We start from the raw sequence: 22,746 nt of genomic DNA on the forward strand, positions 1-22,746 counted from the left end.
CCCGTGTGGGGACCCCAGCGAGGGCGGGGGCGCCGGGCTCCGGCCCTCTGGGCTTTATTATTGCCCGGCACCCCGAGCCCCGCAGCTGCGAGGAAAGGAGGAGAGCGGGGAATGGAGAACGAGAATAGGGGAGCGGAGGGGCACGTGAGGGGAAGGTGGGGAGAGGTCGGGGTGTGCAGGGCGGCAGGGGACGGGGCAGGGGGGAAGGCAGGGTGGGGAGAGAAGAGAGAGGGGAAGGATGGAGGAATAGGGTAAGGTAGGGCTGAGTAAGGGAATAGAGAGGTGGGATGGGAGGGAGGGGGCGGGGGGCGGCCGTAGGGGGGGAGGGAGGGGAGGGCTAGGGGGGAGAGGGAGGGGGGGGGTTTGGGGGGGGGGTGGGTGTAGGGGGTGGGGGAGGGGAGGAAGGGAGGGTAGAAATGAGAGGTATAGAAAAACAGAGATACAAAAGAAAAGAAACACAGAGGAAAATATAAAGGAACAGAGATATAGGGCCCCGGCCGGCAGCAACCTCCCTCACCGAACGCCGAGGAGCAAATGGCTCTGCTGGGCCCTCCCCGCGCCTTAAATCCCGCCAGGCCCCGCCCCGCGCAGCCGCACTGGGGTCCCTCACACCTGTGCAGGCCCCGCCTCTCACACCTGTGCCGGCCCCGCCCCCAGGGCTCCGCCTCCCCCCCGCCCCCCTCCCGCCCATAAAACCCGGCGGATCCGCGCCTGTCCTGCTTTCTTCGGGGGCTGCTCGTCTCGGGATGCTGCGGGAGCGTCGGTCGGAGCGCTGCGAGGAGATCCGGATCGGGGCTGTTACTGGTACTGCGTGGAGCCTGAGGTGCTCTGGTAAGACCAGGATCAGGGTCTGGGCTCGGGGATTTGAGTCCTGGTTCTGCTGGTGTCTGTTGTGGGAGGTAGGCAGGGTGTGGGTGCTGCGGCTGGATAATCGAGGCGGGATTAGGGCAGGGATCGGATCGGTATCGCAGCAGGTGGGAAGAGCCGCTCCGGGATGGGGACTGGGACCGAGCCCGGCACTACCGCTCCTGCTCCGGCCGGTACGGGGCTGGGGTCCCGCCGGGGCTCCAGGCAGCGGGGAGCCTGGGCTATGATGGTGCTGGGCCGCCAGGAAGACTGCGCTTCCCTGGAGTAGCCCCGGGATCGCGGCTGGAAACGGGTAGGGCAGGGGAATTGCCTGTGGCAGCCCCGGGACCCCATTGGCCCCGCCACTCCCTCAGCGCCGCCGCCTGCCCTGCGGGGCGCCCCCTGGCGGACACGGCGCCGCCCCTCAGCCCCCGCGGGGACACCAAGCCCACCCCGCCCTGGCCCCGACAGTACCGCGGCCACCGCGCTCCTCTGTACCGGGACACCACCATCCCCTATGAGAGCCACAGCGCCCACATTGTCCTTCTCCGTGTCCGCATCCCCGGGGAATCCCTGCCAAACGACCGGGGCTGTAGCGCTGGGGCCGCTGCTCCCGCTGCGGCTGTGCTCGGTGTGGGCCCGGAGGAGACCAGAAGCCCCCGAAGGGCTGGCAGCCCTCACGCCTTGGGATCTGCAGGAGGAGCTGTGCCTGCAGCGTGCCGAACACGCGTCCCGGCACGGGCACCGGGGTACTGGGACAGCCCTGGCACAGACACAGCTGAAGCACTGCCTGTGGCCCCTCAGCCAGGGGCTGCTCTGAACACGCAGGTGGAGACACCTCAGCCCGGACAGACGCCACTGACAGCCCAGAAGGACCCCAAGGAGCAGCTGGCATTGCCTGGAATGGAGGCACTGGCCGTTTGTAGAGGGCCTCAGGCAGCAGTTCCCATTTCCGATCTCCCAGAGCTCCCACACAGCTGCCAGGTATGTCCTGGCTACCCCAAGTCCTTTCCCTCCTTTCCAGCCTGAGGCCATCGTCCCTCACAGCATTAAAGCCAGGGCCATCTTCCCTCACAGATATTGAATCCCAAGCAAAATACCTTGGAGATGCCTTAAAATCAGAGGTTGGAGCAGGATGAAGTTTGGAACTTTCCAGGGAGCCAGCTGGAAGTGCAGAAGTGGTGGAAAACTTTCACAGGTGGGTCCCACTGGAGATGTACTGAAGGCAGGGATGTGCATCCCTTTCCTGAGGGGAAAAAACATGCAGAAGGCTTCTGCTGAGGCTCTGAAGGGAGCTGGGCTTCTGCAGGGAGAGGTGTGCTGCCTCAGCACAGGCTGGGATCGTGTCCAGCCACCAGCTTGTCCTGCTTTGAAATATCAACTGGAGCCTGAGCTCCGGGGGAGGGGGGTGAAATCACCTGGGTTCCAGGGAACTCTGTCAAGTGATGACCCCAGGGACATCAGCGGAGCTGGGGGATGATGAGGGTTTTAAATAGCAAGTTCTATGGAATATAGACCTGTCCTTGTCCTGATCCCACTCAGCTTCCCTGGAACCTCTGCTGGCTCCTGACACAGCTGGTGTAACAGTAGTACCCCTACATGGGAATTTCCACTCTCCATGAGCTGCTGTCAGGTTATTCCAGCAGGAATTCATCAGGGAATGTGGGGCTGTGGGTACAATTCATCTGAACTAGCAAAGCTGATACCAAACCCCAAATCCAGGCACCACATAGAGAACAATCTTAGTGCTGCCCTGTCAGCTAAAACCCCTGGGCTGGGAAATTTCAGCAGCCAAGTACATGGAATAATCTAAATCCCAGCAGCCAGCGTTTCCCAGAGGGACAATCCCAGTCCCAGGGTGGCAGCTCGTGTCGTTCCCCTGCTGCTGGTGGGACAAATTCCCCTCAGGATGGGCGGGAGCTGGGAGCGGGGATGGGGCAGCGCCGCCGGGAGATGAGGCCGCTGCAATGTTGGGAACGTTCCTGCCCTGCAGGAGCCAGGAGCCAGAGCAGATCCCTCCTGGCCAGGCTGGGGGCAGCCGCTGGGTCTGCTCTGGGGGAAACACCAAACACCCTGTCCCTGCCAGGAGCCCTGACCCTGCTTTCCCTCCCACTCCTGGGCAGGGCCAGGGCCGCCCTGAGGGGGTTCGGACCCAAAAAACCCCACAGCCCACAGAGTGAACGTTCCCAACAGGGAAATGCAGTGCTGTAATAAAAAACCTGTTAAAAAGGCTATGACAACACTGTAGTGGGATTCCCAGGAACCTCCTGGTTTGCTCCTGGTTCTGTTTTTATGTATTTTAGTCCCTCAATGGGCAGTTTGTAGGGTTTATTCTGGGACTCGGAGGTTGAGCAGGGCTGGCTTTGGATTGGCCTTCACCTCTGGTCCCACTTGGGCTGAGCTGGGTGAACTCCTCACCTCAGCTTTTCCCTCCAGAATATCCCTCACTCATTTCCCTGCAGGTGAGCTCGGGTTTTGCCCCAAACTGGCTGCTCCTCACCTGCCCTTGCCCTCCCAGTGTCCCTCCTGTTCCCCACAGGTGACACCAGGGAGGCCCCTCTGCCTTCCTCCTGCCCCTCTCCAGCCCCAGCCGCTCCTCTGCTCGCTCCTCTGCCTTGTCCCACACAGCAGGGCACCAAAGGGGAAAGGCTTCATTAATTTAATTCATTCTGCTATTAACTAATTAATTAATTCCATTCCCCAGTGAGAAGAACAGGAACTCACAGCCACTGAGGCCTGACGGGTTCCTGCAGCGAGGGCTCAGCGCACGTCCACAGAGGTAAGTCCAGCATCTGAAAGAAAAAAAACACAGCAGAAAAATGTGATTTATTTGGCTTCTAAGTTATTTCAGGTTCTTAGAGCCCAGCCAACATTTGCTCTTGATTTTGGTTGGGTGAATGGTGAGCAGTGGGCACAGGTCATGCCATTCATGGGGGCAGAAAAAGTAGATTGAGCTCACCTGATTTCAAGTTATTAAAAAAGATTTATAACCCTTTAAACACAACACCCTTTAATTACCAAAATGCTTCTTCCATGATTTTAACTGGTTCTCAGTTGTTTTATAAAACTTAAAATAACACCTCCTCCTTAACAGACTCATAAAACATTAGACAAAAAGTTCTAATTCCAGTCTCAGGCTTACACAAGAGACCCTCCCCATAACCAAACAAAAAAATCAAACTAATGTACCAAAAGTGGACCTTATTAACATTAAAAATACAACTCAACCATATCCAAAAAAACCCCAAATTTATTTCCTCCAAACACTAAATACTCTTCAAATTCTAAATCAAGAACTCTAAAAAGGAACAAAACCCATAAAAAAATTCTTCAAATACCAAAAACCTGAACCTATAAGTAACTATTACTCAAAGCCCACAAAAATATAGAACAATCTAATCAATATCCCAAATACAAAAAACCCCCACTATACAAATTAGTACCATGCTAAATAGAACAGCAATGAAAATCTTTTACCAAGAAACATAGCTCCCAATAAATAAATAAAACCACCATGTAAAGATGTAGGTAGTAATAGTAACCCAACAATCTGGAGTTTCTCCAAAACACTTCAAAAACTTCAGTATTTATAAATAACAACCTTCAGTAACTCAAGTATTAATAAAATCAAACAAGATTAAATTTCACTACATTTAAGTCTAAATAGTCTTAAATTTCATTTTATCACTGTAATGTTCTATTAAAGTTAGGTTTATTACTCCTTACTATCAGAATTAATTATTACTAAATTTAAATGTTATTTAATGAAACTTATCCTAAATTTTATTGAAAATCATTTACCTAAACTACAAAGTATAGAGTTCATTTTCTTTAAAAAATACAACTCCAATTAAAACAACTAAAAATGAACTCTAACAAATACCTACTCATAAGTAAAAAAAATAGTTTATTACATCATCAGCTGCATAAAAAATTCTATTCTTCATTACAATCTCTAGTTTTTATCTTTTATAAATAACACCAAAGAATAGCAATTACTATTAATATCATACTATTTTAAGATTTTTATTCTATTTCCCTCATATATAAATATTTTTTTAAAAAGTTATCTTAACTTCTCCAAACACTTACTACTAATATACTAATTATAGAAAATTATTAATTTTATAATAAACATTATTTATAAAATATTTTTATAAGATTTACAACAGACTTTCACATACTTTATCATCTCTTTATATAATTACCAAAAACATACAGAATTTCAAAATCCCACTTTTTTATTCTCTAACCACTTGTACCTCTCTCAATCCAAGTTAACTCCCTAACTAATCTCTACACTAACTCTATAATTTAACCTAATATTATCTCATAATTTTAAATATTTTTTCAAGTTAAAAAAATTCAAATTTATTAAACCTATTAATCCAAACTCCAAACTGTTAATCTTATTACTTTGCTCAGTTATTATTACAAAAACACTTCAATGAAAAATCCAACTACAACATTAATTTATTTTCTAAGTTCCATACCAAGCGATCAATGTCTCCTACATTTCCTCCACCCTCACACTCTCGATATCCAAATCCAAACTGACAATCCTGTCTATAGCCACTTTCAAATCTTTAAAAAATAAGGTTACGATATTCAAAATCTCTCCATTCTAAAAATACTTTAAAAACCCAATTATTAAATAATTTAATTCATCTTTCATCCTAAAATTTTTACTCATAATTACCATTTAAAAAACATTTTATAAAAATGTATTAACATCCACCAATTAAAATTTAAACTATAATCAAACCCTAGCTCTACCTAAATAAAATAATTAACAACAAGCCCAAATATTTGCTACATCAAAAATAAAATTCAAATAATTTTAACTTTAACAATTTAACTTTATCAATATAACAACTAAACCTATTTTTAACAATTATGTTACCTTCCACTAATTAAAAATTTATCAACTGTTAGAAACTCTAAAATAATGTACAGTATTTTAATACTTAATAAATATATCATGTCACATGTTACTAATTATGTATATAATCTAAATAATTCCTAATTAGTTTCATTTTTTCTTTACTGCATACATTTTTTTGATCTAATATTTCTTCATACTTATAACAAAAAATTATAATAACAACAACTTAAATAAGTATCTCTCAAATCTCTAAGCAATTTCATAAACCAAAATGTATCGATAGTTTATTTCTCATATGAACATAAAGTTTACTTACATCTCAACAAGTGCAAAAACCCAGGTAAATTTCAATAAAAGACACAAAAAAACCACATCACACAAAACCCACACTGACCACTCCACCACTAAAAAAATGTCAATTACACAATGTAAAATACAAATGTAAATTACACAAAAATTCCAACCTACTCCTAACATCTTGTATTACACCCACCAAAAACTATCAACTTTAGGTTTCTTTATAAATATAAAAATCAATAGTATAAAATTCTTATTAAATAATAACTTAAAAGTATAACATTCAATCAAATATGATGCCTCTATTTAGCTTATTTACTTTTAATTAGACAACTTTACCAATTACCCAACCTAAACCAAACAATTAAAAAACTTTAAAGTTTCAGGTTTAAATACTCTGTATTTATCTATCACTACTCAAAAAAATTCATTCTTTACTTACCTAATCAATACACCAATTACAAATAATCCCTATAATGAAAAACAAGTGCATTATTAACTCTTAATATAAAAATTATTACCAATATAAAACATAAAAAAATCATTTCTTCATCAATACTAATCAAAACGCAAAAATAATTTCAAACCTTGAAACTTAAAAAAAAAACACATCACTTTTTATGCCACCTATTACTTCAGCAACACTAAAATGATGAAATAAATTAAAATATTATCTAAATAAGCAATCTAACACTACATCCTTTACATGAAATAACTTTTTAACAGATAGCAAAAGTATTAAACACGCAGTTTTACAAAACAAAACAACAATGAATTTTCTTTTATTAACACACATAAATAAAAATTTAATTAAATATATTCTATAAATTTATCTAATAACTCAAAATCTATTTATAAAAATAGACAACTTTGAAAAATATAAAAAATAAGAATAATAAAACTGAATGGAACAATTTATTTAATAAATCAAATTTAACACCATCATTAAAAAATAAAACAAAATTATATATTTTAACTTTTATAATATTACTACTACTAATAATAACACCTTATTTACATTAATATATGCAACCAATGCTTAACAAATCTATTAATAAAAATTTCTTAATACAGAGAGAGAGGGGATGTGTGGGAATTGGAAAACCAGAAACTTCCAGAGACACCAAAAGATTGGATCTGCAGGTGGGAAGGAGCTTGGATTGATGTAGAAATACAACACAGAGGCATTAGCAGAAAATCATCCATAAAATAATGATGTGTCTATGGCTGTAAGTGAGAAGCTGTAAAGGTGAGGTGGTGAAGGGTTTCTGATGTGAGGCTGGGGCTGTACAGAGCAAACCAAGAGTTCAGAATCATTACAGAAGCTCCTGTGGGCAAGGGAGAAGCCATTGGACAAAGTGCCCACAGTGCAGCAGAATTAAGTCAAGGTGATGGGTTAGAAAAGCAAAATCACCCTGTGGCAGCTCTGTGGGTTAGAAAGTGACACATGGCCTTGTGACAAAGAGCTGGGACTGCTCTTGAACTGTAGCAAACTGCAAACTGCTCACCCCTGTAAAGTGTGCTGGGCTCTGGGGCTGATCTGTACCTGAGCAATGAATCCTTCCTGCCCAGAGCCAGCCCCTGAGGCTGATCTGTACCTGAGCAATGAATCCTTCTCACCCAGAGCCAGCCCCTGAGGCTGATCTGTACCTGAGCAATGAATCCTCATGACCCAGAGCCAGCCCCTGAGGCTGATCTGTACCTGAGCAATGAATCCTTCCTGCCCCAGAGCCAGCCCCTGAGGCTGATCTGTGCCTGAGCAATGAATCCTTCCTGCCCCAGAGCCAGCCCCTGAGGCTGATCTGTACCTGAGCAATGAATCCTTCTCACCCAGAGCCAGCCCCATCCCTTGGTTGCTGACAGTGGTGGCTCTGGGCAGGGCTGTCTCTGTGTCTCCTCCAGCAGACAGGGCTGGGGCTATGTCACAGACATCTTTTATGGAAAGTCCTTTCCTTGGGATTTTTCCTCCTGAGAAGCTGAGAGACCTCAGGAACAAAATGTCAGCAATGGTTTTCTGCTGCTTTGGGATGCAGCAGGTGCATCTGGGATTGGGCTCATGGGGCTGTTTCTAATTAATGGCCAATCACAGTCAGCTGGCTCAGACTCTCTGTCCAAGCCCAAGCCTTTGTTATCATTCATTCTTTTTCTATTCTTGGCCAGCCTTCTGATGAAATCCTTTCTTCTATTATTTTGGTACAGTTTTAATGTAATACACACCATAAAATAACAGATCAGCCTTGTGAAAGATGGAGCCAGCTCCTCGTCCCGTCCCTCACCCTCGGGCCCCCGTGAGCACGGTCACAGGGCTGGGCTGGCAGCAATGGCATTCCCAGGCAGCTCATGCCAGCAGAGAGGAAAAGGGGAGCCCTGTGTCCCTCTGACTCACCCCACAGCCTGGGCAGGACCAGAGCCCCCCAGTGCAGACCCTGCTGCTGAGGCCTCGTGGCTTTGGCTGCTCAAACACCGAAGATTTGGGCAAAGATGGGAGGAGTTTGGTGATTTCTCCTGTCCTGAAAGAGAGGAGGAAAAGAAAATTAAGTCCAGTGTGGAAGTCCAAGGATCCAGTTTTCACACTTCTGCTCTGATTGCTCGCTATGAGGTTTTATCCATGAGAGGTGACACCAGTTCAAACATAAAAGTGCCCTTCTCCAGCATTTTCATTCCTAACTATTTCAGACATTAAAAGGAAGCTCATTTTTCTTATTGCATTCTTTGCCTAACTTTAATAGAACCGTTTTCATCTCACATCTCACTTGTCAGTGCTTTACACTGGACTTTGTACAAAGGGCTGGTGTATCACAAGAGATCCCAAAGAGAAACCCCTCCAGAACCTGCCAGGGGAGGTTCCAAGGCACTCCAGAGCACAGCCAGCTGTTCCTGCCTTGCCAGGCCACACCATCCTGTCACATCCAGCTGGGCTGTGCAGGCCAGGCAGAGGCTGCCCTTCCCTCTGGGGAGCACCTGAAACAACAGGGGAAAGGCAAAATGGAAATGTTTACTGTCAGAAAAGGAGTGCCTAAAATCAGAACTTCTGGGCAAATTCACTAACACCACTTTCACATGAGAAACACAGGCCATGGCCATCCTTCCTGTGAAAACAGGAAGGAGAACTACAGGAAAAGCAGGAAGACAGAGTCCCTGATTTGGATACATTTCCCAAAGTCTCTTCTGCGTTGTACACTCTTTGTGCTCTTTAAAAGAATGAATTGCTGCTAAAAAAATAACATTTTATCAGCCACAGCCAGGGGGTGAGCTACAGCTGCAGAGGCAGGCGTGGGGGAGAGCTGGAGAAGTGAAGGAACAGGCAATCCTGTCCAAAATAAATCTTGTTTAGATTCATCAGCGCTGGGAACGAGGAAAACACGCTGTCCTGGACGCATCAAGGCCACAATGGCCCTGGCTTGGTCGTTGTCCTTTGCCCCTGAGCTTTGGCTTCACCCCCTCTCCAGAGGAGCAGGGAATGCCTGCAGGGAAAGGGGACTCAGGTCCCCCTCAGGGATGTGTCAGGAAAGGAGGGGAGCTCTTTGGAGTAGCTGACCAGTCAGAAGCTGTGCGAGGGGCAGCTGGGGCTGGAAATGCTCACTCAGGATTGCACACCTGGGGGTGCCAGGAAGCAGGGGCTGCACATGTGCCCAATTCTGTGATGGGCCAGTCAGAAGTCATGTAACCCAGCAACTGCTCCTCTCTGCACCACTTAGAAATACATGAAAACCAGAAAAAAACCAACCAAACAACAACTGCAAGAGAGAGGGCTCCGTGCAGCATCACCTCAGTGTTCTGCTCAGTATGGGCAGAAGGAAGGAGGAAAGCTGTTCCTGCAGTACTGCCAGTTGTGCACCAGGCAGTCTGAGAGAGCAGAACTGCCCTCAGCTGCAGCTTCCTCCTTGCTCTGAGGGACCAGAGGCACCACACAGCCCAAAACTGGCAGCACTCAACCCCTGCTAGCACGGACACCTTCACATTCCCTCTTTGGCCAGACAAACCTGGGATGGTTTCAGCACTCACCCCCTGCTAGCACGGACACCTTCACATTCCCTCTTTGGCCAGACAAACCCGGGATGGTTTCAGCACTCACCCCCTGCTAGCACGGACACCTTCACATTCCCTCTTTGGCCAGACAAACCCGGGATGGTTTCAGCACTCACCCCCTGCTAGCACGGACACCTTCACATTCCCTCTTTGGCCAGACAAACCCGGGATGGTTTCAGCACTCACCCCCTGCTAGCACGGACACCTTCACATTCCCTCTTTGGCCAGACAAACCCGGGATGGTTTCAGCACTCACCCCCTGCTAGCACGGACACCTTCACATTCCCTCTTTGGCCAGACAAACCCTGGGTGGTTTCAGCACTCACCCCCTGCTAGCACGGACACCTTCACATTCCCTCTTTGGCCAGACAAACCCGGGATGGTTTCAGCACTCACCCCCTGCTAGCACGGACACCTTCACATTCCCTCTTTGGCCAGACAAACCCGGGATGGTTTCAGCACTCACCCCCTGCTAGCACGGACACCTTCACATTCCCTCTTTGGCCAGACAAACCCGGGATGGTTTCAGCACTCACCCCCCTGCTAGCACGGACACCTTCACATTCCCTCTTTGGCCAGACAAACCCGGGATGGTTTCAGCACTCACCCCCTGCTAGCACGGACACCTTCACATTCCCTCTTTGGCCAAACCCGGGATGGTTTCAGCACTCACCCCCTGCTAGCACGGACACCTTCACATTCCCTCTTTGGCCAGACAAACCCTGGGTGGTTTCAGCACTCACCCCCTGCTAGCACGGACACCTTCACATTCCCTCTTTGGCCAGACAAACCCGGGATGGTTTCAGCACTCACCCCCTGCTAGCACGGACACCTTCACATTCCCTCTTTGGCCAGACAAACCCGGGATGGTTTCAGCACTCACCCCCTGCTAGCACGGACACCTTCACATTCCCTCTTTGGCCAGACAAACCCGGGATGGTTTTGCTTTCCTGTCAGCCTTGGCAAATTTCACTGACATTTATCCAGGCAGCAGACTCCCTGTGTGGCTCTGGGGTCAGATCCCCTTGGCACAAAAACCCGAGAGAAGATTGGAAGGAATCTGTTAAATCTTCCTCACACAAAGCACCAATTTATCAGATTATGCTCCTTTCTGACCCCCAGATGGGACAACTGAGGGGCCTTTAAAAACTTTGATTCCATGTTCAGTCTCATGTGAAGGGTGAGACAATACAGATGTTATAATTCACACCATCACAATTAGAAGCCAACTATTTCTTAATTCCAATACACTCTAAGTGTTTCTTGGCCTGTCAGCTTTTGTCACACCATGCTGTAAATTCCTTAAAACCAATCATCTAAAGCTACCCCTCCTGAATCTTATTACAATGCATCTTTCATAGTTCTATTTCTCCAAAGTACCCAGCCTAATTTACAAAGTCACCCTTTAAAACTTGTTTCTAGCTCCAGTTCTCTCTCAGCAATGCCTGTCCCATTCCGTGGCATTTCTAGTCAGCGTTTCTTATCTCAACATCTCCATACAGACACACGCTGTGTGAGCCTTCTGTCAAACTCTGAACGTTTCCTGCACATCCATGTCCCTCACCAGAGCTGCTCTCGGCCAGCACGGGGCTGTGAGTGCTGCTGCAGGGCACAGGCTCTGAGGAGCGCTGCGGCAGTGACATCAAAGCCAGCAGAAGCCATTGCCGAGCAGACAGAGATCCTCCCCTGCTCTGACGGCTGAGTCCCTGCGGCTCATCCCCACCGCGTCCCTGCTCCAGGGAGGATGCCCTGGGGCCACACGCTGCCCTGCCGGCAGAAGAGAAAGGGCTAATGAAGCTTTTGGGGCACATCCTGTCCCAGAGGGGTTTGACACAGGCACGGGAAGCTCTCACACGCAGATTGTCCTGAGCCGGAGCACTCCGGGGCATCCTTGAGACAGAGAGCAGGAAAAAGCCGCAGCTGCAGCTCTGATCCTGCTCCGTGCTCTCCCAGAGGGGCAGGAACCCCATTTCCTCCCGACCCCGGGAGCCCCAAGGAAAATCCCTTACTGGGCTGGCACTGGAGCTGCCGCTGGAGCTGCCGCTTTCCTGGCACTCTTGCCCCAGAGCCAGCGGTTTCTGCGGGAGCAGGAGGTGTTCGTGCAGGTCAGAAGCTGCCCGTGCCTGGAGCATTCCCTTGGGGACACGAAGCTTCCCACGTGCATTCTGCAGCCCGATTTGTCATTTAGGCGCGTTTCAAGAGAGTTTAAATGGGAGTGAGGTGGCTTGGTGCCAGCACAGCGTCAGATACGGGGCATCAGGAGACTCACCGGACCACATTCCCTGCAGACTGTCCCCTCTCAGCACCACAGCTGCAGCATCGCGTTCCTCACCGAGCTCTGTTTCCAGGACTCCCCTCAGGAAACTGGTGGCGCTTCCAGATGCAAATCCCCGAGGCACCACCGCTCCTTTCCCCCCGCGAACCCCCCTCCCTCCGTCCCTTCCTCCTTTTATAACCACGGCTCCACCCAGGATTCAAAGGGAGGCTCCCAGGTGCTTCCCGAGACCCAAATCATGCCAGGTGTTTCGGGAAATAAACAGAAATAAGCTCGTCCCTTTTGGGGTACCAAATTATCTTTTCCCACATTCCCCCTTCTGTCTCCTGTTCCCTAAGGCAAAGCACCCGGATCAGGTGGGGCCAGGGGGGAAATGTCAGGTCCAAACCCAAACCAAACTTGGTTTTCCATCGGTTTCCCTCGGGACTGTTCAGTTTCCCCGCTGTTCCTCGGCCACAGGAGCACTTTCTCTCTGGGTCCGTGGGGCGGGCACAGGGACGCCCATCCCGCTGCCTCCCGGCATCGGAGCCGGTCCCACAGCGCCGCAGCCGGGAGCGCGGCGCGGGTTTCGCTCCGCGGAACGCGGTCCCAGACGGCCGCAAGTGCCGGCACAAGCTCGTCCCGCCCAGGGGCCCGGGGTCCCCGCGGCAGCGCCGAGAGCGCGCACGGCCCCCGTGGGTGCCACCGCCCGCGCGGCCCCTGCGCGCCTCCGCCCCCTCCGCTCGCTCGCTCCCGGCCAGGGCTGCCGCCCGAGCCGGGGCATTGTCCCCGATCCCGGCACCGGGACGGGGCAGAGAGAGCGGCCCCGCCTTCTGCGGGGCGGAACCGCGGCCCTGCCACCTTCTCCCGGGACAGCAGCCGCCCTTGGGCATTCCTGCTGCTCCCAGGGGGAAAAACCGCCTGGGAATGTGCTTCTGGTCACAGTCATCAGCTGTGTGACGGGAGTCCCCGAAATAGAACTGAGCATCTGTGACAAATAAATGGGGTGCTAAAGATGGAGTGATAGCAGAGGGAACCTTGTTCCTGCCAGTGACCCGTGGGAAGAAAGCAATTCCCAACCGTCTTATGCTTGGGAAACGGGGAGAGGGAATTCTGTGTCCTCTCCTGCTTGGGATACACATCTTCGCTGTCCCATAAAGGGACCATCTGAGGCTTTAGAGAGATGGCCGTGGGTCAAGGATCTGCTGCCTTGGCAGGGCAGAAGGTTGAGCTGCTGTTCGTGATGGTGACAATGACCTGAATAATTAGAGATCAATGGGAAGTTGTTCCGTGCAGCAGAAATGAGAGAGAATGTCAGCCTGACTGGTGTCACATGTAGAGCTGGCACAATGACCCTAAACACCCCAACAAGGAATCCTGAGCCACGCTGTGATCAGACCCCATAGGGGCGATTTATTGGAAGCGCCAGTAAGGAACAACGGGAATTCCCTGGCCCTCAGCTTGGTCCCGCCTGCCCACACCACCGCCCTCGGGAAGTGCTGCTCTTCCCGCCTGGAAAGCCAACAAACACTTTTTCCTCCGTCCCTTAAAACTTTTCTCCGAAAACCTCTGTTCTCCCACGCTTCTCCTCCTACAGCATCCTTCTCCCCGCGTCCCTCGGGTCCCTCCCCGGGCCTGTGGCTCCGCTGCTCCCCGGCGCTCGGGCAATTAATATAATTGATGTGAGCCTCGCCGGGCCGGCCCGGGCCGCCGGGGGCTCAGGCCAGCGCCGGCCGTGCCAGCACCATCAGCCGCTGCAGCTGCTCGTAGGACACGAACATCACCACGTTCCAGGAGCCCAGCCGCAGGAAGGACGGGACGAAGCTGTGCGGGCAAAAGCGGGGCTGAGGGGATGTGCCGGGGACATCCCCAAAGCGGGGATCCCTCCCCCGAGCCCTGCACCTGGGTTGGGGCCTTTGGGGTTCTGTGCCCGTGCGGTGACCGCAGGCAGGAGCTCGACTCACCCCTTGTAGAGGCCGGCGGGGCCGTCCTGCATGAGCAGGGCCAGCAGGCAGCTCAGGGCGTTGCGGTACTGCCCGGGGCTGGCGTTCATGTACCGCGTCTTCACCACGTCCACCGGGGACGCCACCACCGTGGCGCAGAAGCCGGCGCCGAAGGCGGCCACGAAGTGGCACGGGACGTTGTCTGAGGGAGGGGCAGAGCCGGGCGTTGGACGCTGCAGGGACAGAGGGACGGGGATGGCGCCCGGCCGTGTCCCCCGCGCCCTGCTCACCTGTCATGAGCTGCGCCCGCAGCAGCGCGTCCTTGAGCAGGTCGTAGGTGACGAGCTCGCCGCAGTTGATGATGGCATTGCGGGCGATGTTGGGCAGCGTCCCTGCGCGGGAGGGAGGGAGGGAGGGTGGTAGCGTTGGGACTGCTGCTCACAGCCCCGACTGGAGCATCCTGGGCAGGTGCCCCAGCCCTGCTGCCCCCGTCCTTCTGCCCTTTCTCGTCGCCATTTCCGTTCCACTGCCCCCATCCCGTTCCCAGGCCCACCTCTCCAGAGGCCGCGGACGCCCTCCTCCCTGGCGATGGTGCGGTAGGCATCCACGGTGCCGCTGTAGCGCCGGGCGCTGTCCCACTGCGCCCCGCTGGCCTGGAACCGCACCTTGACCACGTCGGTGGGCTGGGCGCAGGCCACGGCCACGGCGCCCGTGGTGCAGCCAGCCAGGAGCCGCGTGGCCATGCCTGTGTCTGCAGAGGACAGGTATTGGGACACCCGGCCCTGCGGGTCCCCCAGCCCTCAGGGACCCCAGGGTGAGTGGCCTGTGGTGCCGCACAGAGGGGCATCTCGGGGGGCTGTGCCCCCAGGGTGAGCCCCTCTCTGGGAAAGGGCAGTGCCTCGGGAAGGGGGGCACGGGGAATTCCCGGACACTCACTCTCAGCGCCCTTGGGGGTGTAGAGCTGCTTCACGGAGTCGTAGAGGCCGATGCGGATGGAGGCGAAGCTCATCTGGCGCTGCAGCCCGGCTGCCAGCCCGCTGTACAGGCTGCGTGCTCCCTCCGTCCTCACCATGGTGCTCAGCGTGCCCAGAACGCCCCGGTACTCCACCGAGCTGACCGTGCGGGGGATCCTCACCTCGCCCTGGATCTGCGGGGTGCCCACCGTGTCACCCCACCTTCTGCTCCCCCCCAGGTGCGCCCAGCTCCGGGGCAGTCCCAGGATGCTCCCTGTCGCTCCCTCTGCCCGGGTTTGGGATCGTACCTGCAGGCGCACCTTGGCGGTGTCCAGGGGGAAGGTGCACAGGTCGGCGATGCAGCCCGCCATCCCCGCGCTCACGAACTTCACGGCGGCCGGCGGGGGCACCTCGGGGGGCTTCAGACCCACCATGGTGGCACAGGGGCTGGAAGGAGAGGAGGGTTTGTGGGGCAGCCAGCGGCGTGCGTCAGGACAGGGCTTCACGTGGCTGTCCTATTCGGCGACAGAGGGGATGATGATGATGTGCCGTGGTGGCTCTTGGTGCCTTTGGTCAGTCCCAAAATCCATATCCTGCCCTGTCTGCCCCCGTCTACCGCAGGGAAACTGAGGCACGGGGCTTGCTCAGCATGGGATCACCGATGCCCACCCTTCCCTGACCCACCCCAGGCACAAGAGGGGACGCTGGGTGAGATCATCTCCCCCGAGTGACCTGCCCGAGGCACGTCCCTCCGTGCCCTCACCGTGGGGACCTCGGTGTTCCAGCTCCTGCCTTGCACAGGCAGTGCCTGGGAGACGGCCCCCTGGCCCCACCCTTATATAGCACCCAGGACATTGCAGCAGCCAGGATCGGGTGACAGGAAAACAGTGTTCCCCCGGTGGCATTTCACTTGATGGGACTGGGTCACCTGGCACCCGACTGAGGTGGCTGCTTCAGCCCCCTGCCCCCTCCCGGGGCTCGGGCATGGGGAGGGGGCTCCTGCCCAGACCCCCTGCACTGACCTGGGGAGGAATGTGGGTTTTTACCCTAAAACCACTCTGGGAAGGACGAGATGCAGAAACCCTCACCCCAAAGCTTACCAAGTGGTTTGAGGGCAGTGCAGCACTGGGCTCTTGTGCAGGGCAGGCTGGATCCCTTTGCCTGACACAGACCACGAGCCTCAATGCACCCCAGAGAGCTGCTGAGCTCCCAGCAGGATTGTCCCTGCATGGTGGAACGTGTTCCCAAGCTCCCGTGGAGCTGGGTGAGCACCCTGGAGTGACATCCACCACCAAACCCATGGCACCCTGAGTGTGGCTGAGCGCTGGGTCTGAGGCTACCAGGAGGCTGGGCTCAGGACCAGAGGCTGGAGGCCAAGGTGGAGTGAAGAAAGACCCCTTTGCCTCCTTTAAAAACCCTGAGTTTAACCCTTGGTGCCCCACAGGCAGAAGGGTCCCTCAGGATGTGCCCTGAGCCTCCACACTCACACCTGAGCTCCATGGGCACGAGGCCCTGACACCTGGAGCCACCTTGGCCCCATCCCTCGGGCTCCAGAGCAAAGCTGCCTGGCACCAACAGCCCTCTCCAGCTGGCTCCTGCCTTGTTTTCCTGCCCGGCTCCATGGCTGACCCAACCTGAAAGGAAGACGTGTTTACCTCATGCCCGAGATACAGCTCGGGGTCAGTGCTGTGACCTCTGTGGCAGCCAGCCCAGCCCAGCTGGCATCCTGCCCCAGTCTTTTTTGGGCATGCCACCAGGAGAAAGCAGCCTGCACGTCACTCCTGTCCTTCCAGGGGACACTGGGTGCCTCTGCCTTCCATCCCCACGCAGCAAGGGCAGGGGAAGGGGCCACAAGCACAGGGCAAGCTGTGCCAGCAGTGGCTGACGCCTTCAGGGTGTCCCCTGGAAAAAACACTGCTGCAGAAGTGGGAGAAAAAAGGGAGGCTGATCCTTTGGCTGCTGAAATCCTGAATGCCAGGCATGGCTTGAAAAGCAGCTCAGATTGAAGTGACTTGGCCCGCATGGGGCTGTGCTGCAGGCTGATACTCGACTCCTTGGCAAAGCCCTGCTCTTTCCATGTGCTCCTGGCCACCCCAGCTTCCAGCAGCATTTCTCTGACCTGGAGCTCATGTGAGAGAGACTCCTGTCTACTCTTGAGGAAGGTTCCTGCCCTGCCATAGGGAGACTTTGCACGGGCTGACAAGAAAAAAGGGGATTTTATTGAAACAAACACTGGAGATAGCAGTACAAAAATAACTGAGCTCTGTTGGCATCAAAGTCTGTTCTCTGAAAGGTGTACAAAAATAATTTAAATATAAATATAAAAGTCTCATCTTTCCAGTCACCCTCTTTTGTACACCCACCAGAATTTATGTGCCCTTGGCCTGTGTTCACACAAGCACTTTGGGTACTTGTGGAAACAGAGAATTGTGCTGCCCACCAACTATTTTTCAAAGGGCTATTTCATAGGAATAAATCCTAAAACTGGACTAGTTGGAGAGCAGATAACAGGTCATGGATTACCCACAGGAGTGTGGCTCACTGGGGACCTGCCCCTACAGGACACAGCTCCCTGTGGGTGACCACAGGCTTTAAGCCCTTCTAAACAGGGGATTAATGAACCAACCAATTAGGCAAACTAAAAGCAGGGCCTGAAAGCCGTGGCCTCCCCCTCCCCTTCCCAGGGGGGCTCTGCCTTAGCCCGTGCATGGTGAGGAGGCTGTGCTGTGCAGGGTCTCTGGGCAGCGCTATTCCTTCTTGGAGAGCTGAGCAGAGAAGATCCTGGCGATTCTCTTGGCCTCCTCCTCGGAGAGCTGGGCGCTGGGCCTGGGGCGAGCTGCTCTTCGGTAGGGGATCCCTGCAGGCACTGCTCCACTCCTGCCCTGGGGAGAGAGGCACCAGGGCTCAGGGCTCTGGCGTTGTGTCGTGGCCAGCCACAGGGCTGTGCACAGGGTGGCAAGCTGAATGCACAGGAAAAACCACCCCAGTGAGAAAGAGAATGATCTGAATCCCAGAATGGGGCTCTGGTGTGTGACCTCCGACCTTGTGAGTGCCCACCCCTGGCCAAAGTCTCTCTGCATGGAGCCAAAGCAATGGCAGTGCTGTAGTCACTGGCACCTGACTGCATTCTGGCTTTCCATTGTTATTTTACTCTGTAATTTCCAGAACCATGAAGACCAAATCTCACAGGGGAGAGGCAATGCTCCGTCAAGAACAAATCCTAAGCCTGCTGACAGGACAAGGCAGGGAAGGGGTTTAAACTAAAAGAGGAGAGCATTAGATTAGATATTGGGAAGAAACTCTTCCCTGTGAGGGTGCTGAGGCCCTGGCACAGAGCAGCTGTGGCTGCCCCTGGATCCCTGGAAGTGCCCAAGGCCAGGCTGGATGGGGCTTGGAGCACCATGGCAAGGGGTGGGGCTGGGTAAGCTTTAAGGTCCCTCCCAGCCCAAACCATCCCTGTGAGTCCATGCTAAACGGGTGGGCCAGGCTCAGGTGCCTGCAGGGACCCAAGCCCTGGTTTAACTGGTGTCATCTCCTCTGTGCCCTGCCAGCAGCCCCCCAGCAGCCTGGCTGTGTCCCTGATGCTCCTGCAGCACCAGAAGATGAGTAATTTCAGCACACACAAAACCACGTTTCTCCCCAGCTAGTTTAGAGCTGGGCAGCACCTGTGGAGCACTGAGAAAAGCAATCCTGCTCCTGGAGCCTTTAAGGGAGGAAGCTGGGGGGCCAGGAATGTCCTTTGGAAAACTGATCTGCCAAGCTGGCCTTTCACCTACATCCCTGGGCTGCTTCCCTGAGCCTTGGGAAAGGTCTCCTGAGGTGCCCAGCTCCCTCCCAAGAGAAACAGCTCCAGGACCCTCTTTTGGTGCACTTTGAGATGCACTGTCTGGAGAGGGAAATGGCTTTTTTGGGAATAGGAGAGTCCCTGTGTTTGATAACCTGTGCAATCCAGCCTGCAGGTAAAATACTTTAAAACACTTCTGTTCTTATTGCACTGAAATAAGAGACATGGATAATTAGGAGAACCTTTGCTTTGCTCTTCCTAACAATTCTCCAGGATGAATTTCCTAACCCAAAATACAAGGAGCCAAGAGAGATTAAATGCAGACCTGGCCACAGAAGCAGCTTAAAACCCAGCAGAAAGAGCTGCTTGCTGGGCAAAGCACCTGCCCTGGACAGGGCTGTCCAGAGACAGGACAGCAGCTCATCCTTCCCACACTGTTTGCTGTCCAAGGAGGAGCCCAAAGGTCAGGAGTGGCTGGAGAGGAGCAGTGACCAGGCTCTGTGCTGATCCCTGAGTTCTGCACAGCATCTGAAAGCATCTCTCTAGGAAACTCCCCCAGTCTGCCAACTAACCCCATTTCAAAGGTGCATGAAACTGCATTTCCTGCCTCCCCACAGCTCCCTTTCCCATATCCCACGTGTCCTGCACAGCCAGGGATGGAGAGCCAGCACCTCCCATTTCCAATGTAAGGAACAGAATGCCAGAATGGTTTGGGTGGGAAAGGACCTTAGAGCCCCTGCAGTGCCCCCCCTGCCATGGCAGGGACACCTTCCACTGTCCCAGGCTGCTCCAAGCCCCAATGTCCAGCCTGGCCTTGGGCACTGCCAGGGATCCAGGGGCAGCCACAGCTGCTCTGGGCACCCTGTGCCAGGCCTGCCCACCCTCACAGTCAATAATTGCCTCCTAACATCTAATACCCCTAAAGTGCCCAGCTCCCTCCCAAGAGAAACAGCACCAGGACCCTGTAGGCAAAATACTTTAAACCACTTCCCTTTCTTATTGGACTCCAGGCTGAGCCCCTTTCCAGCTCCCTCAACCCCTCCTGGGACTCCAGCCCCTTCCCCAGCTCCTTGCTCTTTTTTTGGACTCCAAACCTTCCTCTGACCCACCTCAGAGGCAGATGCTGGCTGCCAGTCTGATCCTGCTGCATAGTTTCCAGAGCACACATCTGAAATGTCGTGTTTACAGCACTCCTCACCCAGGAACAGGCTCAGGTCAGTGCCCTTCCTAGGTGTCCTCCTGTCTGTCTGTCAGGCTCCAAGTGCCTGGGGCTCAGCCAGGAAGCACATGTGTTCCTTGGGAAGGTGCAGGAGGAAAGGGCACTCGTGCACCGTGGGTCACGCTGCACTCTGCTCCCTGCAGGAATGGCACTGGGACTGGAACCTGCCAGGGATTACTGGGTGCCAGGGGCTGGGTTAGAGCAGATCCAGGAGTTACAGGCCATGGTGGGGGGCACAGCCTCTTCCAAGGTCAGGGAATTCCAGGCTGGGGGGCAGAGGACGGTTCAGCCCTGTGGCTCAGCTCTGTTTGTGCACAGGGATGGAGGGTGAACAGATCTGTGTGAACAGGCCACAACCCACCCTGGCACTGCCACCTCACCCTGCTTTCCAGCAAGAAAATCACAAAGATGCAGCAGGTCAAGAAGAAACAACACAAGCAAGAAAGGATGTTTTGGCTGCTGCTGCTGTTGGCATTTTTGGAAAAATGCTGTTTTTGTGAACCTGCCCAAGGCTGTGTTATTTCTAATTCACACTGAAGGTAAGTCTATGTACACACAAGTATGAATAATTCTGAGTAAAACTGGTTTCCATGTAAGTTTCTTATCCTGCTGGAATATTCCTAGAGGTGGTGGTGGAGGGGAAAAACCACTGCATTTGGAGAGGGACCTTAGCCAAGGGCCTGGAGTGCCAGGACAAGAGGAATGGCTTCCCACTGCCAGAGGGCAGGGCTAGATGGGACACTGGGAAGAAATTCTTCCCTGTGAGGGTGGGCAGGCCCTGGCACAGGGTGCCCAGAGCAGCTGTGCCTGTTCCTGGATCCCTGGAAGTGCCCAAGGCCAGGCTGGACAGGGCTTGGAGCAGCCTGGGACAGTGGAAGGTGTCCCTGCCCATGGCAGGGGGTGGGACAAGAGGATCTTTGAGGCTCTTTCCCATTCAAACCATTCTGGGATTCTGGCATTTCATGGAACAGTTTCTCAAGGCTCTGATTTTTCAAACCTATCCTCTAAGCCCCAGTGTGTGGAAGACAAGAGCTGGGAAGGACCCCAGGAATGGGAGGTGTTAGTTTGATGTCATGGAGAAAAGAAGGAAAAAACAAAGAGGTTTTGTGAGGCTCTACACAACTCTGATCCCTGGGAGGTGTCACAGCATCCAGGCTGAGCCTGACCTGCTGCAGCACCTCCTCAGGGCAGGAGCTGGGACAGCGTTTCTGTCTCAAATGCTGCCAGCTCCTGTGCTCTGAGTGCCCAGCTCCACAGCTCAGCACTGCAGTGCCATTCCAGGAGCCAGGCTAGCAGGGATGTCTGCCAGCTGCCAGGTGAGACAGACAGGGCTCTGGTGGGTCCCGAGCGCAGCTCGGGTTTCAGCCCTGCTGCACGCCTGGTGTTTGCTGACCTGTGCGCAACCAAGCCACGGCCACATTTAGAAGCTGATGTCCCAAAGGCCAGCTAAAAACAAAACTGTGAGGAAGCATTTTGTTCTGAGCTCTATGTATTGGCAGCAGTGAAAAACTGGTTCTTCACAGAGGGAAATGATGAACAAGGCACAACCAAATCCTGTCTCACACATCCCACTAGTGCTGCAGCAAAGGATTAGTGCCAGCCAATCTTCAAATTAGGTGCTTTAAGATCAAAATATCCACATAGTGCCTTGCTAACATTTTGCCTCATTAGTAATAATTTGCAGGGCTGTAGTTCCAGCCCCTCAGTTCAGAGCTGCAGAGAGGGGGTTCAAGGAAAGCTGGTATTAGTATTAAACCAGAGGTTTCTGTGACCTCAGAGCTGTCAGAGCCTGTCTGAGTCTGTTTTGATTCATCAGGCAAGCTGCTCCTGGTGACATAAACGTGCCTTGAAGTGTTTGTTTCACAGGTCATACAGAGAGGAAGAAAGGCATCACCCTGTCTGGGAGTGGTAAACAAACAGCCCAGCTGCTGCACACCCAGACCCACAGCAGAGCTGGGGCTGGACAAGGATCGTGCAATTCCAGAATGGTTTGGGTGGGAAGGGACCTTAAAGCTTGGCTCATTATCGTGTCCCATGGGCAGGGACCCCTTCCACGGTCCCAGGCTGCTCCAAGCCCCATCCAGCTTGGCCTGGAACATTTCCAGGGATCCAGGGGCAGCCCCAGCTGCTCTGGGCACCCTGTGCCAGGGCCTACCCACCCTCACAGGGAACAACTTCCCAATATCCAATCCAAATCTCCCCTCTTTTAGTTTAAAACTCTATCCCCTTATCCCATCACTATGTGTAAAAAGTCACTCTCCTTTTTATAACCCCTCTTTATGAACTGAAAATAAGATAAATATGTAGATGTTGGAGCCACAAACCTCTGGCAGTAAACAAACCCTTATGAACATAAAAAAAAGCAAAACCTCAGCAATCCACAGCTTTCCTGCAGGGGGAACAACCACTCAAGCCATTCTACTGCTCCCTGGGTCACAGAATCATCACGAGACACCTCTCCAGGAACCCCCTCCTGCTGCAAACTCCCTCATTTCATCCTGATCTAAAGGAGATAATGTGAAGCCACAATCACAAG

At 52.5% G+C, this 22,746-nt stretch overlaps 2 protein-coding genes and 2 long non-coding RNA genes across 4 annotated transcripts in view; 1 reads left to right on the forward strand and 3 right to left on the reverse strand.

Annotated features, from left to right (window-relative positions):
• Positions 1-729: 729 nt before the first annotated feature.
• LOC136571447 (uncharacterized) lies at positions 730-12,407 on the reverse strand. Its single transcript, XR_010785704.1, has 6 exons — positions 12,327-12,407; positions 8,415-8,538; positions 6,471-6,499; positions 3,571-3,638; positions 1,947-2,092; positions 730-887 (listed from the first exon to the last, which is right to left on the reverse strand). It is a non-coding gene; the product is annotated as an uncharacterized lncRNA (long non-coding RNA).
• Positions 736-8,731, forward strand: LOC136571446 (uncharacterized). The gene is made up of 5 exons (XR_010785703.1): positions 736-831; positions 1,651-1,830; positions 1,924-2,044; positions 3,551-3,625; positions 8,228-8,731. It is a non-coding gene; the product is annotated as an uncharacterized lncRNA (long non-coding RNA).
• Positions 12,408-13,699: 1,292 nt separating the features above from the next.
• On the reverse strand, positions 13,700-15,862 carry LOC136571436 (putative mitochondrial transporter UCP3). Its single transcript, XM_066571812.1, has 6 exons — positions 15,516-15,862; positions 15,191-15,401; positions 14,808-15,005; positions 14,545-14,646; positions 14,276-14,456; positions 13,700-14,135 (listed from the first exon to the last, which is right to left on the reverse strand). Exons 1-6 carry the CDS (start codon positions 15,639-15,641, stop codon positions 14,030-14,032), a joined length of 924 nt encoding a protein of 307 aa, XP_066427909.1. The 5' UTR covers positions 15,642-15,862; the 3' UTR covers positions 13,700-14,029.
• A 1,542-nt stretch (positions 15,863-17,404) lies between these two features.
• The window catches only part of C2CD3 (C2 domain containing 3 centriole elongation regulator), a 37,916-nt gene continuing 32,574 nt past the window's right edge, over positions 17,405-22,746 (reverse strand). The window contains 1 exon segment of the mRNA XM_066571813.1: positions 17,405-18,084. Within this exon segment, the coding sequence (XP_066427910.1) occupies positions 17,821-18,084 (264 nt within the window). The 3' untranslated portion in view covers positions 17,405-17,820.

The sequence above is a fragment of the Molothrus aeneus genome, chromosome 2 (genome assembly GCF_037042795.1).
Source record: "Molothrus aeneus isolate 106 chromosome 2, BPBGC_Maene_1.0, whole genome shotgun sequence".
Lineage (NCBI taxonomy): Eukaryota > Metazoa > Chordata > Aves > Passeriformes > Icteridae > Molothrus > Molothrus aeneus.